We start from the raw sequence: 11,763 nt of genomic DNA, 5'->3' as shown, positions 1-11,763 counted from the left end.
ATTTTTGGGTCCTATGTTTATGAGATTTACAAAATACACTTCCAATTGGTTAAAAGAAAAGCAAAGATATTAAACCATGTACACCCAGATTTAGAAAGAAATAAAAAATTACATAGTAAGGTTGAAGAAAGTAACCTTGTAGTTTATGGATAATCCTTATGACAGCCACATTCATTTCTTTTGACAAGCATCCAAAAATCATATTCATAGGATGTGAATTACACTATTTAATGTTGGAGAGGGGAAAGATTAGAAAAGCGACCAACTTAAGAGAGTAGGTGCAGGAAGATGTCAATTTTGAACATTAACAGAAATGAAGGAATTTTACCTATGACATAGAATTAGAACACTGCTTATTTGAATTTGAATATAATAAATACTAATGAAGATGAAATTAGAGTACCAATTCAAATTGTGTGAGTATGGAAGTTTCTTGATCGCTCGATTTTCATTTACTATGGGAAAAGCTGGGAAGCTCAAGCTTGAGAATTTCAGCATTGATAAAATATGCAGCAATGGCGATAAGCAAGATGAATATGATGACCCACAAGCTCATTCCTGCAGGGAAAATCAATCGTGGTTTAGTGATACCTCTGGCTTCAGTTGGCTTATAGATTAATTTAGTTTATTAACGATGTGCAAATTTTTACTCTTATGTACAAGTCATTGTACTACATAAATTAAATATCAAGTTTAGGTTAAAACGCAATATATGAAGTTGGGACTTCTCACTAATTACCTTTACTCCATTTGCTGAATACACCATGAATGAATAACATTTTCCCAAGTTCAATGTTAATAGACATACAAGCCAATGTAACTAATTACTAAAAGCCGACAACTTGAATGTCAAAATCAGTACTTCACGACAGTGCCTTCGCTAACAAAAAAAAAAACTGAAGGTGCACAGAGGAGGAGGAGTGGGGAGTAGACAAGGGTGAGACAGCTCCACTAATAAGCACCTAGCCATCTCAATTCCCCCTAATAGGTGAGACAGCTCCACTAAAGGCACCTAGCCATCTCAATTCCCCCTTTTCAATCACTCTCTTCTTATTCCTTGTGTCATTTTCAGTTAAATGAGAGAACATTTGAGAAAACAGACTTTTTTCTAATAATATTTTTAAGTTAAATAGTTCCACATCTGCAACGTCAAGCACATTGTACCTTGACCCATTAACAACCGTGACCGACCAGAACAATCAACATAAAATCCTTCAAACAAATCACGCTGTATCTAAACAAGCCTGATATTAGTGATTGTGCAGTGGGGTTAGATATCATTCTTTATCTAGTCCATAAAGGTCAAGAGCAGTGAGGTGACAATTTACAAATGGCGGAAATGAAATGGTATACACTTGAATTATCAGAGTAGAAAGCAAGGATATAAGTACCTTTTTTCTGTTTCTCTTCAATTACAGTCACCCTAGCACTCGAGTCCATTGATGCGGAAGCCAAAGCCCTGTACTCAGAAGAATAATATCCTTGGTAATCGATATAAGTATGATGATATCTTATCATGTTAAATGGATATATTGGATTAAAACCTTGAATCGCGAGAAAAGCTCAGTGCAGTTACAAAACCAAGGTGTGCCTTTTTAACTATCTGTTGAACTCGCATGCTGGTTGAATTTATGACCAGAACATCACCCTGAGTTGTGCCACTACACCAATAATGAAGCAGAAACTGTTAGTCAAATGTATTAAAATACAACACTTTCAGATATAAAAGTAATGCATATTCAAGGGTAGCCAAGCCACTAGGGTAATAACAGAAAAAACGTTCCTTTGTTTATTTGGAACAGAAAAATTACTATTCGAGGCATAATGTTGAAAGGACTATCAGAAACAATTTTTTAGTCTCAACTTGATCTCATTTGTGATAACCTTTTGGACTTCCACAAGGGACAAACAGTTCAAAATAATTAACCATGAATATATTTTTCTGATAAACACAAAGGTAAGATGAGATTTAATAAAAGAAAAAGTAACCGAGTAAGTTGGCAATAACCTATTGAAAGCCTGAAGTATGAACCGACGAGACAGACAGAGGGGGAGGAGAATTGAAATTTTGAAGATATACCATGCATAAAGAGGAGTGTTTTCTTCCAACCACTTAATAGGTCTTATTCTCTCAATAATCGGACCCGGTTAAGTAACCAATATCACATTGCAGCTAAACGAAGGCCCAGGCAAATCATGGGCAACATGACATAGAACAGCCTAAAAGGTAGAACACCTTGGTAGCTGGTATTTCACTTCTTATTTAATGGCATCTGATATTTTCTAAACACGGGCATTAAAATAGGAGGCACGACTAAAGTGTTTTGAGTGTCAAAATAGCAGATCACTTTCAAGAGAAAAAAAAATCCCTTTATTTTATTACCAGGCAAGGAGTTTTCCATTAGTCGAAACATTGAATGCAGTAATATTATCACGAGTAATGAGCTTTGAGGCTACCCTCCTCCACGTGGTTGCATTCCAGGTTATAATGCTTCCACCTCTGCCTATTCAACACAATCCTCAACAAGATTAGATAACAGTAGGATTATCGTGCAAACACAAGTCAGAAGAAATTCTTTACCAGTCACTGCAGCAGTATATAAAACCATATTTCCATCAATGGCCATTGAAAATCTACATGAGATAAAAACCTCATCCTACAAACCGCACCAAGTCCTTAAATCAGAATAAAGAGAAATAAGAGTTGTAAATATTGTCAGGGTGGTTGAGGCATGAGATGACATCTACACCCATAGGGGTCCAAATATCCTGGGCATACCGTAAAGAACTTCTTCAAACATAGATGCAAGCACCTATAATACATCATAAAAGTCACTACATCTTCAAAATAATAAAACAACTATTTGCTTACATTTTCTTTTGTAAGAGAAGTTACTACACTTGATGAAGTCACATCCCACACTCTACAAGGGCCACCTAAGGAGACCAGATATTTACCATCATAACTGCAAAAATAAAACAACACCTATCACCATAACTTCATCGCAAAAAGAAGTTTTCATAGACAAATAAAATACTTGTATCATAATAACGTTGCAGACCTGAAATCCAAGTCCTTCACACTAGAATGGGCACTGGGCTCATTGAGAATAATGTCCAAGCTAGGCCACTTGAAGACCCTTAAATTTCCATCCTGTACTGCATTAAAATCAGAGAATAATAGTACAAGCTACATCTAAATAATACTAAAACACCATTCAGCATTTTAACATATGCAAGCAATGAAATAGATGCAAAAAAACGACAAAATAACGGAACATATATGAAGCTATAGAAAAGAAAAATGAATGAACACTTATAATCAATAAAGAGAAAGTATACAGTTGCAGCCTGCGTGCCACTTGAAGAAATGCATAAGCTATTAACATTCTAGGTTCGTAAGTTATAGAATTTCGTGAGCTCCATTTGGCTTCTTTGAGAGATACCTTGCCTCCTCCTCTCATTTTAAATTATGTACGGCTATGCAAAGTTAGTGTAGCCTAAAGAGACGGAAGAGAATTCTCTACGAATCAATCTCTAAACTTTTATGAGGGATGAAAGTGTGTCGAATGCATGAGAGAAACCCTTTATTTATAGGGATTTAGAGAGCAAACTAAAATCCAAGAATAAAAAAGGATAGTTAAAAGAGGATTAATCAAGGAATTACTCCAAGATTAACCTAATCCTACTACATCAATTCTATCCCTTCTGAAAACAATTCGTCCTCGAGTTTTAAATCGAGACTTAAAACAGGATGAAACAAACAAAAGGGAAACGCGATGGTTGCACAATACTCCAACTGAAATTTGCTTTCTAAATTCAGCAACATGCCAATAAAGCAGACCCAGGTGGTCACTGCTTATCATCATGAAAAATTATTCTTGAATCAGCTGCTTGGGGTACCGGAATTCCTCCAAATACACAAACTTGTTCACAAAAATAATTTGCCAAGGAGCAGACATTTGAAATTTGTCGTATGTTTTCTTTAAACCTACTTGATTCGTCAGCCAAACTAAAGAAGAAAATCTTGGTTCTTTAACTTCCTCCCCAATGGCAGCAACTTTTTACCAATATGTCCTCTCCAAGAATTTGAGGTTTTCAATTCAATAATTGCTCCTCAAGCTTAATACCATCACGTAACAACGTAGAATTAGATGTGTGATGAAATTTTCTTAAAAATCCTCCTTATGTTCCAAATGCAATCATATTGGCTTCCTGTAAATTTTTCCAACGTTAAACTCACAGGTTTCAACAGGATTTTCCTCAAAGTCAACTTCATGGGTATTAATTTGATAATTTTCCAACCCATAACAGAATAAAACTTCATCTACATCAAAATATGTAACAAAATTTAAAAGAAATTCATCCTCTAAATCATTTGAACTTATCTGATGGTGTTCCTCTGGGTAGAAATCATTGGGACCAAGAAAAGAAATTCCTTGTATTTCAATCAATTCACCCCAATCAAGATCTTGAATAGAATTTCCAGCTGTACCACATATCACCAATTAACCCATGAGATTCGTTGTTCAATGGCCATTCTCATTTCGAAAGTTCTTGCTATAACAGCTTTTTCTTGGTTTGGCAACAGTTCTCTAATTTATGGTTCTTCCATTGTTGATTGATTCTGGATGTTACCATGCAAGTAATACGCATCAAACAAATTTGAAAGACAGTACAATGCAAGGTTTGGGAGGAACTTGAATGAGGAATGGTGCAACAATGGAAGCATCGTGGAAGAATGTTGGAACGAAAGTTCTGTTTATTCCTAAGAACATAATGAAAAACCACCCTCATAGGTTGGGTTGAGCGGATCTTGAATAAAAAAAACACAACTTTCGCCAAGTTTGCAATGATGACGCGTCCTTTCTTCTTCAACATGGAATTTTCTTAGGGTTTGGCATACTTTGACTGCAATTTCATAGAGGTTTCGTGCCTTGTGAAAGGATAATTTTCATCTGCGATTTCACAACTTCGGATGGGTATCAACTCCCACTCATTCCAGTGCCTCAAACTCTCTTTTGAGTCCCCATATTGTGTTGTTGTTCTTTCAAACTCTTTCGCAACTCCTTTTACCTTGTTTTGATAAACCATTTGACCAAATTGTTGGGCATCTTTTTGATAAACTCTTTATTTTCTTTCGGTTCCTTTGAAAGCTTTGTAATCGACAATATTCGCCATATTTTCCTTCATATTCTGAATCGCTAACTAAATAATCAGAGGAGTCTCAACTCTCACATCAAATTCTTGAAGGACTAGTTTGGTTAAATTGTTGAGCACTTTCTTTGCATTGTCTGGACTTGGTTATGTTCCAAATTACATCAAAATCTTCTTTGGAATAACTAGAATTGCTAGAATCAAGATTTTAATATAGATCTTCATAGGATTCTTTGAAAAAATCGAACATGGTGAGGTTGCTAGGCTGAAATTCCTCTTCTGAACCACTTGAATAAAATTACTTGAATCATAATAACAGCACTGTTTTTTAGTGTATTTATGGTTTTCTTGCATATACAAGTTGTTGTATCTTCCTTTCGTCACCTTTCTTTTGTTGTAAATTTTTAAATCTTTGCAATTTTTTGAACGTTTTTGAAGTTTCTTCTCTTTTTTTTGAAAAATAATACTCTCAAAGGTTCAAAAGTTCCCTCTTGCAATTGGTGTCAACACCAGGTCTTCCACCGACAAGAGCCAACATTTTACCCAAGTGATTGCTCTGATACCAATTTTAGCCTAACGAGACTAAGGAGAGAATTCTCTAAGAATCAATCTCTAAATCTTCATTATGGATGAAAGTGTGTCGATAACATAAGAGAAGCCCTCCATTTATAGGGATTTAGGGAGGAAACTAGAACGAAAAATAAAAAAGGATAGTTAAAAAGAGGGTTAATCAAGGAATTGTCCAAATTATACAAGATTAACCTATCCTACTACATCATTTCCTTTCCAAGAAAATCAACCAAATAGAAAAAATTCCTACCTCACCACCTGTAGCAAGCAAAGAGCCCTCATTATTAAATGCCAAAGCTAATTGTAGTCCAACATCTTCCAACTGGCTGAGCACCTCCTGAGAGAGTTTTAGCCCAAGTTTATTGTCTCCAGCGTCCTTTTTGGTATCCAATTTAAACAAGCTGAATAAGGAAAGCACAATATTAGTTACAAATTGACACTTCTCAAGTTACACCATGATACAATAGATGCCTCAATCAAATTAACCACAGGGTATGACTCTACACTGTAGTTAAATAGTATAGGACAATAACTTCTCTTAACAAAAACTTCGACTAACATATCAAATTATTGCAACTTTATTTTTCTGACATACATCATACATGCCTACCTAAAATAGTTATTAGTAATTTAAGATTTAAGCTGCCCATAGGTTCGTCCGAGAAAGAACTAATTAGCCTCATTTTCGGTTTATATCAATTTGTATGGTATACCTGCAACTTTTTGGCAAAGAACATATAATTCCATCTCCAGCTGGATGAACAGCCATTCTGTAAGGCAAATCAGAACCAGTACCATATTTTGCAACCTGGAAAGATAGATTACTAATGAATGCACAATGATAGAAAATGAAACTGAGAAGCAGTTCCATGAGAATTGCGTAAGTGATACCAAAAGATAGCACAAAAATATTGCTAAAAGTTACCAAGGAAAAAGCTTTCTACATGATCCAGATAAATCTAGAAAATTATGAAACTTTATGAATTAGAACAAACTAAAGAGGGGATATGAAAAGTCCTCCAAAGTTGACTAAATGGTGCAGATTTTTTATTGAAGATGAAATTCTTTGGCATAAGATCATTGTGAGCAAGAATGACCCTCTCAACAGAACTATGAGATTATATTTCCAAGGGTTTTGGATGACTGTAGTTAATAAATGCAAACCCATAACACAAACTATGATTAAAATGGTTCATATGTTCTCCTTTACTTATAGTTCAACATCATGTGAGGGTGGCAATCTCTATCCTCCTAGTGGAGAGTATATGTTTTAAATTCTCCTTTGTTGCTCCATGAAAAGGACATGATTGGTTGAATTGAATTAAGCTCGATAAATCAAACTGAATCTCCGATACTCACAAATACATAGTTGACCTAGCCAGCACACTCCAAAGCTAACTTAAACATAACACACTCCAAAGCTTTCTCATTATCTTATCACAAGTACTGATAGCTCCCAGTATAAGATTCGACACTGAGTAACCACTTTCTGATATTTGGTTCCCCACATCTTACATGAGTTTTTAGGAATAGCTTCATGGTTTTCCACTACATCAACAAAAAGGATTCGGCTAGTTAGAAACTGAAAATTCTACCGCCTCCGCGCATAAGAATCTCCTACTTGTTTAGGGTGAAAATTCTCGATCATATTGGTTAGGAAACCATCGATAACTATCTTGACCAGATTTCTTCTAAAATATAGGCCAAATATGCTGCCGAATCATATTGAGGTAGGAAAAATCAATGTACGCAAGCGACCCCTTAGATTCTCAAATCTTGTCCTATGCATACTTGGATATACTCGTGAAAAGCAATCGCCAGAAAACATACCAAACAAGATCATAAATTTAAAGGAAGTAGTGTATAGCGCCTAATGAGCAAGAAAATGAACGTTAGAAAAAAGTTCATAATTCATCCCGTTTCTGCTTCACATTGGAACTCAAGAACACAGTTGTACAACCTATTGAAGTAGTAACATTTTGTGCTCCACTTAATAGCACAGACCTAAAAGAAAATAACGCAAACATTCCAGGAAAAGAAAAATTCGAGAAAGCAAGAACACGATAGATAATGAGCGAAGAGTAGGAAGGGAGAGAAAGAATTTACAGGCTGATCAGAGAGAGAGCGGGATTCGAAATCGAAATAAGCGAGTAGGAGGGCATTGGAAATTCCACTCCGACCTTCTCCGCCACCGCCAGCAGCGGCTATGTAGTAATTAAGTGCGGCGGTTGGGTGAGATGGAGGAGATTTGTGGTTGGCGGAAATGTGAGCATCATTGGACTGATCTGGATGATCATTTTCAGATTGTGGAGGTTCCTGGTGGGAGTTGAGAGAAGTGAAAGGCAGCCAAGCGGCTGCGTAGAAAGGGACGCCGTACTTGCGGGAATTGGAAGGATCGGGGGTTTCCATTTATCTCCCTCGAAGCTTTGTCTCTCTGCCCTCTGCTTCCGTTGTGTCTGATTTGCTACAAATTTAGCGCGAATCTAGTCTCCTTCCGCCTTTTCTTTTTAAATCTTTTCTTTTCTTTTCTTTTCTTTTTTTTTTTTTTTAATCCAATTTTGACTTTTTCAACTTGTATCAAAATTATGAAATTAGATCTTAAAATGTAACCTAAAAGTAAAGATGGATTTATATAACTTTTAAAATGTAACCTAAAAGTTTGTGTATTTAAGATTATAACCTCCACAACATTAAACCCATAACCAACAGCTACTTAAATCAAACCTATAAGTCATCAAAAGTATTTACAAAAAAACAAAAAATTACTTCTTCTTACATCAACCTTTTTCTCATTTTACAAAACATGTACAACTGTTTCACTTTTTTTCCGACAAAACAAGACAAAGTTGTGTAGTTAGATTGTTATGATTTTGATTCCTTACACTTAAAAGAATGGTGTAGTAACATTTCTACTTCTGGTTTTATGTTTCTTAGTAGATAGACATTGGAGATGGAGGCATCGTTATCCCTCATAGATAGCCTTCCACCAAGGATAGTGATTGGTGGTTGATATCGATATCACTAAACCTTTCGGTTTGCATAAATATGGATGATTAGGTTGATGGATGGGCAATGCGGGTGGAAGCATCATCACATAATGGGAAAAAGGTTCCACTAATGATGGTGGAAGGGGTCCCAAGGTTTGGAAGAGAGGCGAGAAAAGTGCATATGGAAAGAAGAAAGATAATGAAAAAGAGAGTGAAAAAAAACACCTCACCTCCAAGTTGTAAGTTGTGTTAGTAGTATGCCAAAAGCATGCATAGTGGGTGTATGCCTCAAATGATCTGAACCAAACAATGCCCCAGTCACGGAAGCCTTCTCTTTTTCAACATTTCGGCTTTATCCAGACCCTATTTCCCCCAACTATTTTATTTTATGGTTCACATTCTGAAGCCCATCCCTTCACTAAACATAGTGCTCAATGCCCTTCTTCTTTTTTTCTTTAAAAAAAAAAAAAGGTTTCCCTGAATGCTTTTGGACCATAATACCATAAATACCTCTTTTTTATTATTATTATTATTTTTTTTTTTTCTATTCTTTTATTAAATAAAAATATATTAGAAAAGCATTAAACAAAAAGTTGATTATAAAAATAAGGAAAGAAGATTATATTCCTTCCTAATCAAACTTTGAAACAAATATATCTAAAAAAGCTGTCATATGGAAGAGAAGATGGGGAAGTCGAGATAATTGAAACAAAAATATGTTTTATGGTTTTAGTATTATAATGCCTTTGTTTATATATATATATATATATATATATATATATATATATATATATATATTCAAAACAAAACAAAACAAAAAAAAGAAAAAAAAAAGAAAAAAAAAAAAAGTAGATTGTTTTTATTGACATGTGAATTTCATCAAGTGGCTGTATTATTACCCAAAAAAATAATGCCCTTCCCCACCCCCCCACTCACTCTAAACCCTTCCAACCGGATTATCATTTATTTTTTATTTATTTTTTAAAAAATTAAACTTATAAATATTATACTCTTAATTATTCTAAGACAAAAAAGGAAAAAACAATACCATAAATTCTCGTGAATAAATTAGTATATTTCTTTTTTTGTTGATTAGTCTATATATAAAGCCCATATCTTCCAGCTGAATCCTCCGTGAAAGGTCAAATAAAGTTTTTTAACATTCTTTGACTAAAGGTTTGTGAATTCCGTCGGTCTTATTAAATTTTTAAAACGTATTATTATTAATTAATTTAATTTAAATAAAGTCATGCATGTTAATTTTAAAATAAATCAAGGTAGTAGAAAGTTTCAATTGATCTTTGTTTAAGAAAAAAAAAATGGAACTTTTAGTTTTAATTTCATTAAGAAAAGAAATAATAAAATAAATGAAGTGCGAATGTCATAGAGTCGCTTCCTCCAAGATTCCGCACTAATCTTCGTGATCTGTTTTGTACAGCACCGGGCCCCACCCAAGATTCCAGAATCTTTTTTTTTTAATATAAAAATGAGACTTCATTTTATATGTTTTGATCCATTTTATTTATACTTGGATATATACGTGTTTTTTCCGAAAACTAACAACAGGTGGGCGTGCCGGAGTGGTTATCGGGCATGACTAGAAATCATGTGGGCTCTGCCCGCGCAGGTTCGAATCCTGCCGCTCACGTTTTTTGTCCTTTTCATTTATTCATTTATTCTATTATGTAGCCATTGTCTTCCCACCACGTTCCGTCATCACCCAACAACCTAAAACAAGTGTAACCAGGAATTGGTTTGAAGTTTAGTTAATATTTTTATTTAGCGTAATATAGATATTAATTTGGCCACTTATTTCCATTTATGATGGAATCCAATGAAATAGAAGATTATTATATATTTTGAAAAAAAGTTAATGTCTTCTCCAACACATTTTCACCTTTTTTTATTTAACTATTTCTTTATTTCCCCCACCAAATTTTCCGTAATAAATAATTATCCTTTTTTCCTCTCAAGATTATTATATATGATTTTTTTCAATTTTAAAAAATATATTAGCTTTGTTATTTATAATTTTTTAAAAAAATAATATTTCAAAAGGTTCATTTAAATTTAACATTTTTTTTTTATTATACATAAATTAAGTAAGTTGCGTGATCTATTTTTATATGATAATGTGTTGGGCCATATTCCTTGACCAACCAAGATTGGTACTTAAATTTGGCAACCACCAGACAAGTATTTTTGTGTATTTTTGTGTGGTTCTAATTTCTGCATGTTTCCGATTTTCATGATGCTACGTGGGGTGCTCTTCAATTTGGTCATTATAAAATAGATTTGGAGAATAAAAGTGATGAGATCTCACGATTGGTTAGTTCGAGAGGAAAACAAAACATTATTTATAAGGGCGTGGAAACCTTCCCTTTATGAACGTGTTTAAACAACATAAAGCGGTTAAAATAAGTAACATATTAAAACGGTTAATATGAAAAAGTAGGAAAAGAATGGAAAAGAATAATAGAAGGAATATGCGTGGTAAAGGTAAAGAGAAAGTAGGATGAAATGAAAGGTAACCAATGATCTTTAATTTTTAATTTTAGACAAAAGCATTTAAAATCATTTTGGGACTTCCTTTTTCTTTCTTCCTCTTCTTTTTCCTCTAAAGTTTTTTCTTCACGTTGAAATCATATCTTTTGTATTATTTATTGATGTATGACATTTGCTGCTACATTTGTAGAAGTAATAACTTTTTTTTTTTTTTTTTTTTTTTTTTTTTTTTGTCTTCCACTTTATTACATTAAATTTACATTAAATAAGAAGACTAGAAATAGAGAATCTAGATGCCCTATTATTCTTTTTCTCATTTCATCTAATCTAATTCGATACAGACAATTGACATATGGAACAACCTATTACGTGCGTGACTAACTTGTAGTAAAGGTGGTAAACTCCATTGATCCATAATTTAATACGTAGTATACTCCGAAACAAACAAAAATGATTGATCAAGATAAGAGTAGAATCTCTTTAAGAATGCAAACAAATTTTATTTTTATTTTTATTTTTTAACATAAAATGTACAATGTTAAGG

At 33.9% G+C, this 11,763-nt stretch overlaps 1 protein-coding gene and 1 non-coding gene across 2 annotated transcripts; one reads left to right on the top strand and one right to left on the bottom strand.

The window, feature by feature from the left end:
• Positions 1-69: 69 nt before the first annotated feature.
• On the bottom strand, positions 70-8,222 carry LOC111780601 (SEC12-like protein 2). Its single transcript, XM_023661046.2, has 10 exons — positions 7,834-8,222; positions 6,441-6,535; positions 5,978-6,128; positions 3,063-3,154; positions 2,873-2,966; positions 2,582-2,657; positions 2,384-2,504; positions 1,545-1,661; positions 1,392-1,459; positions 70-558 (listed from the first exon to the last, which is right to left on the bottom strand). The coding sequence occupies exons 1-10, from the start codon at positions 8,134-8,136 to the stop codon at positions 449-451; spliced, it is 1,227 nt and encodes a 408-aa protein (XP_023516814.2). The 5' UTR covers positions 8,137-8,222; the 3' UTR covers positions 70-448.
• A 2,058-nt stretch (positions 8,223-10,280) lies between these two features.
• On the top strand, positions 10,281-10,362 carry TRNAS-AGA (transfer RNA serine (anticodon AGA)). Its single transcript has one exon. It is a non-coding gene; the product is annotated as a tRNA-Ser (tRNA).
• Positions 10,363-11,763: the final 1,401 nt, after the last annotated feature.

Source organism: Cucurbita pepo, chromosome 1 (assembly GCF_057944985.1).
Source record: "Cucurbita pepo subsp. pepo isolate OVF chromosome 1, ASM5794498v1, whole genome shotgun sequence".
Lineage (NCBI taxonomy): Eukaryota > Viridiplantae > Streptophyta > Magnoliopsida > Cucurbitales > Cucurbitaceae > Cucurbita > Cucurbita pepo.
This window is presented reverse-complemented; position numbering and strand designations above follow the sequence as displayed.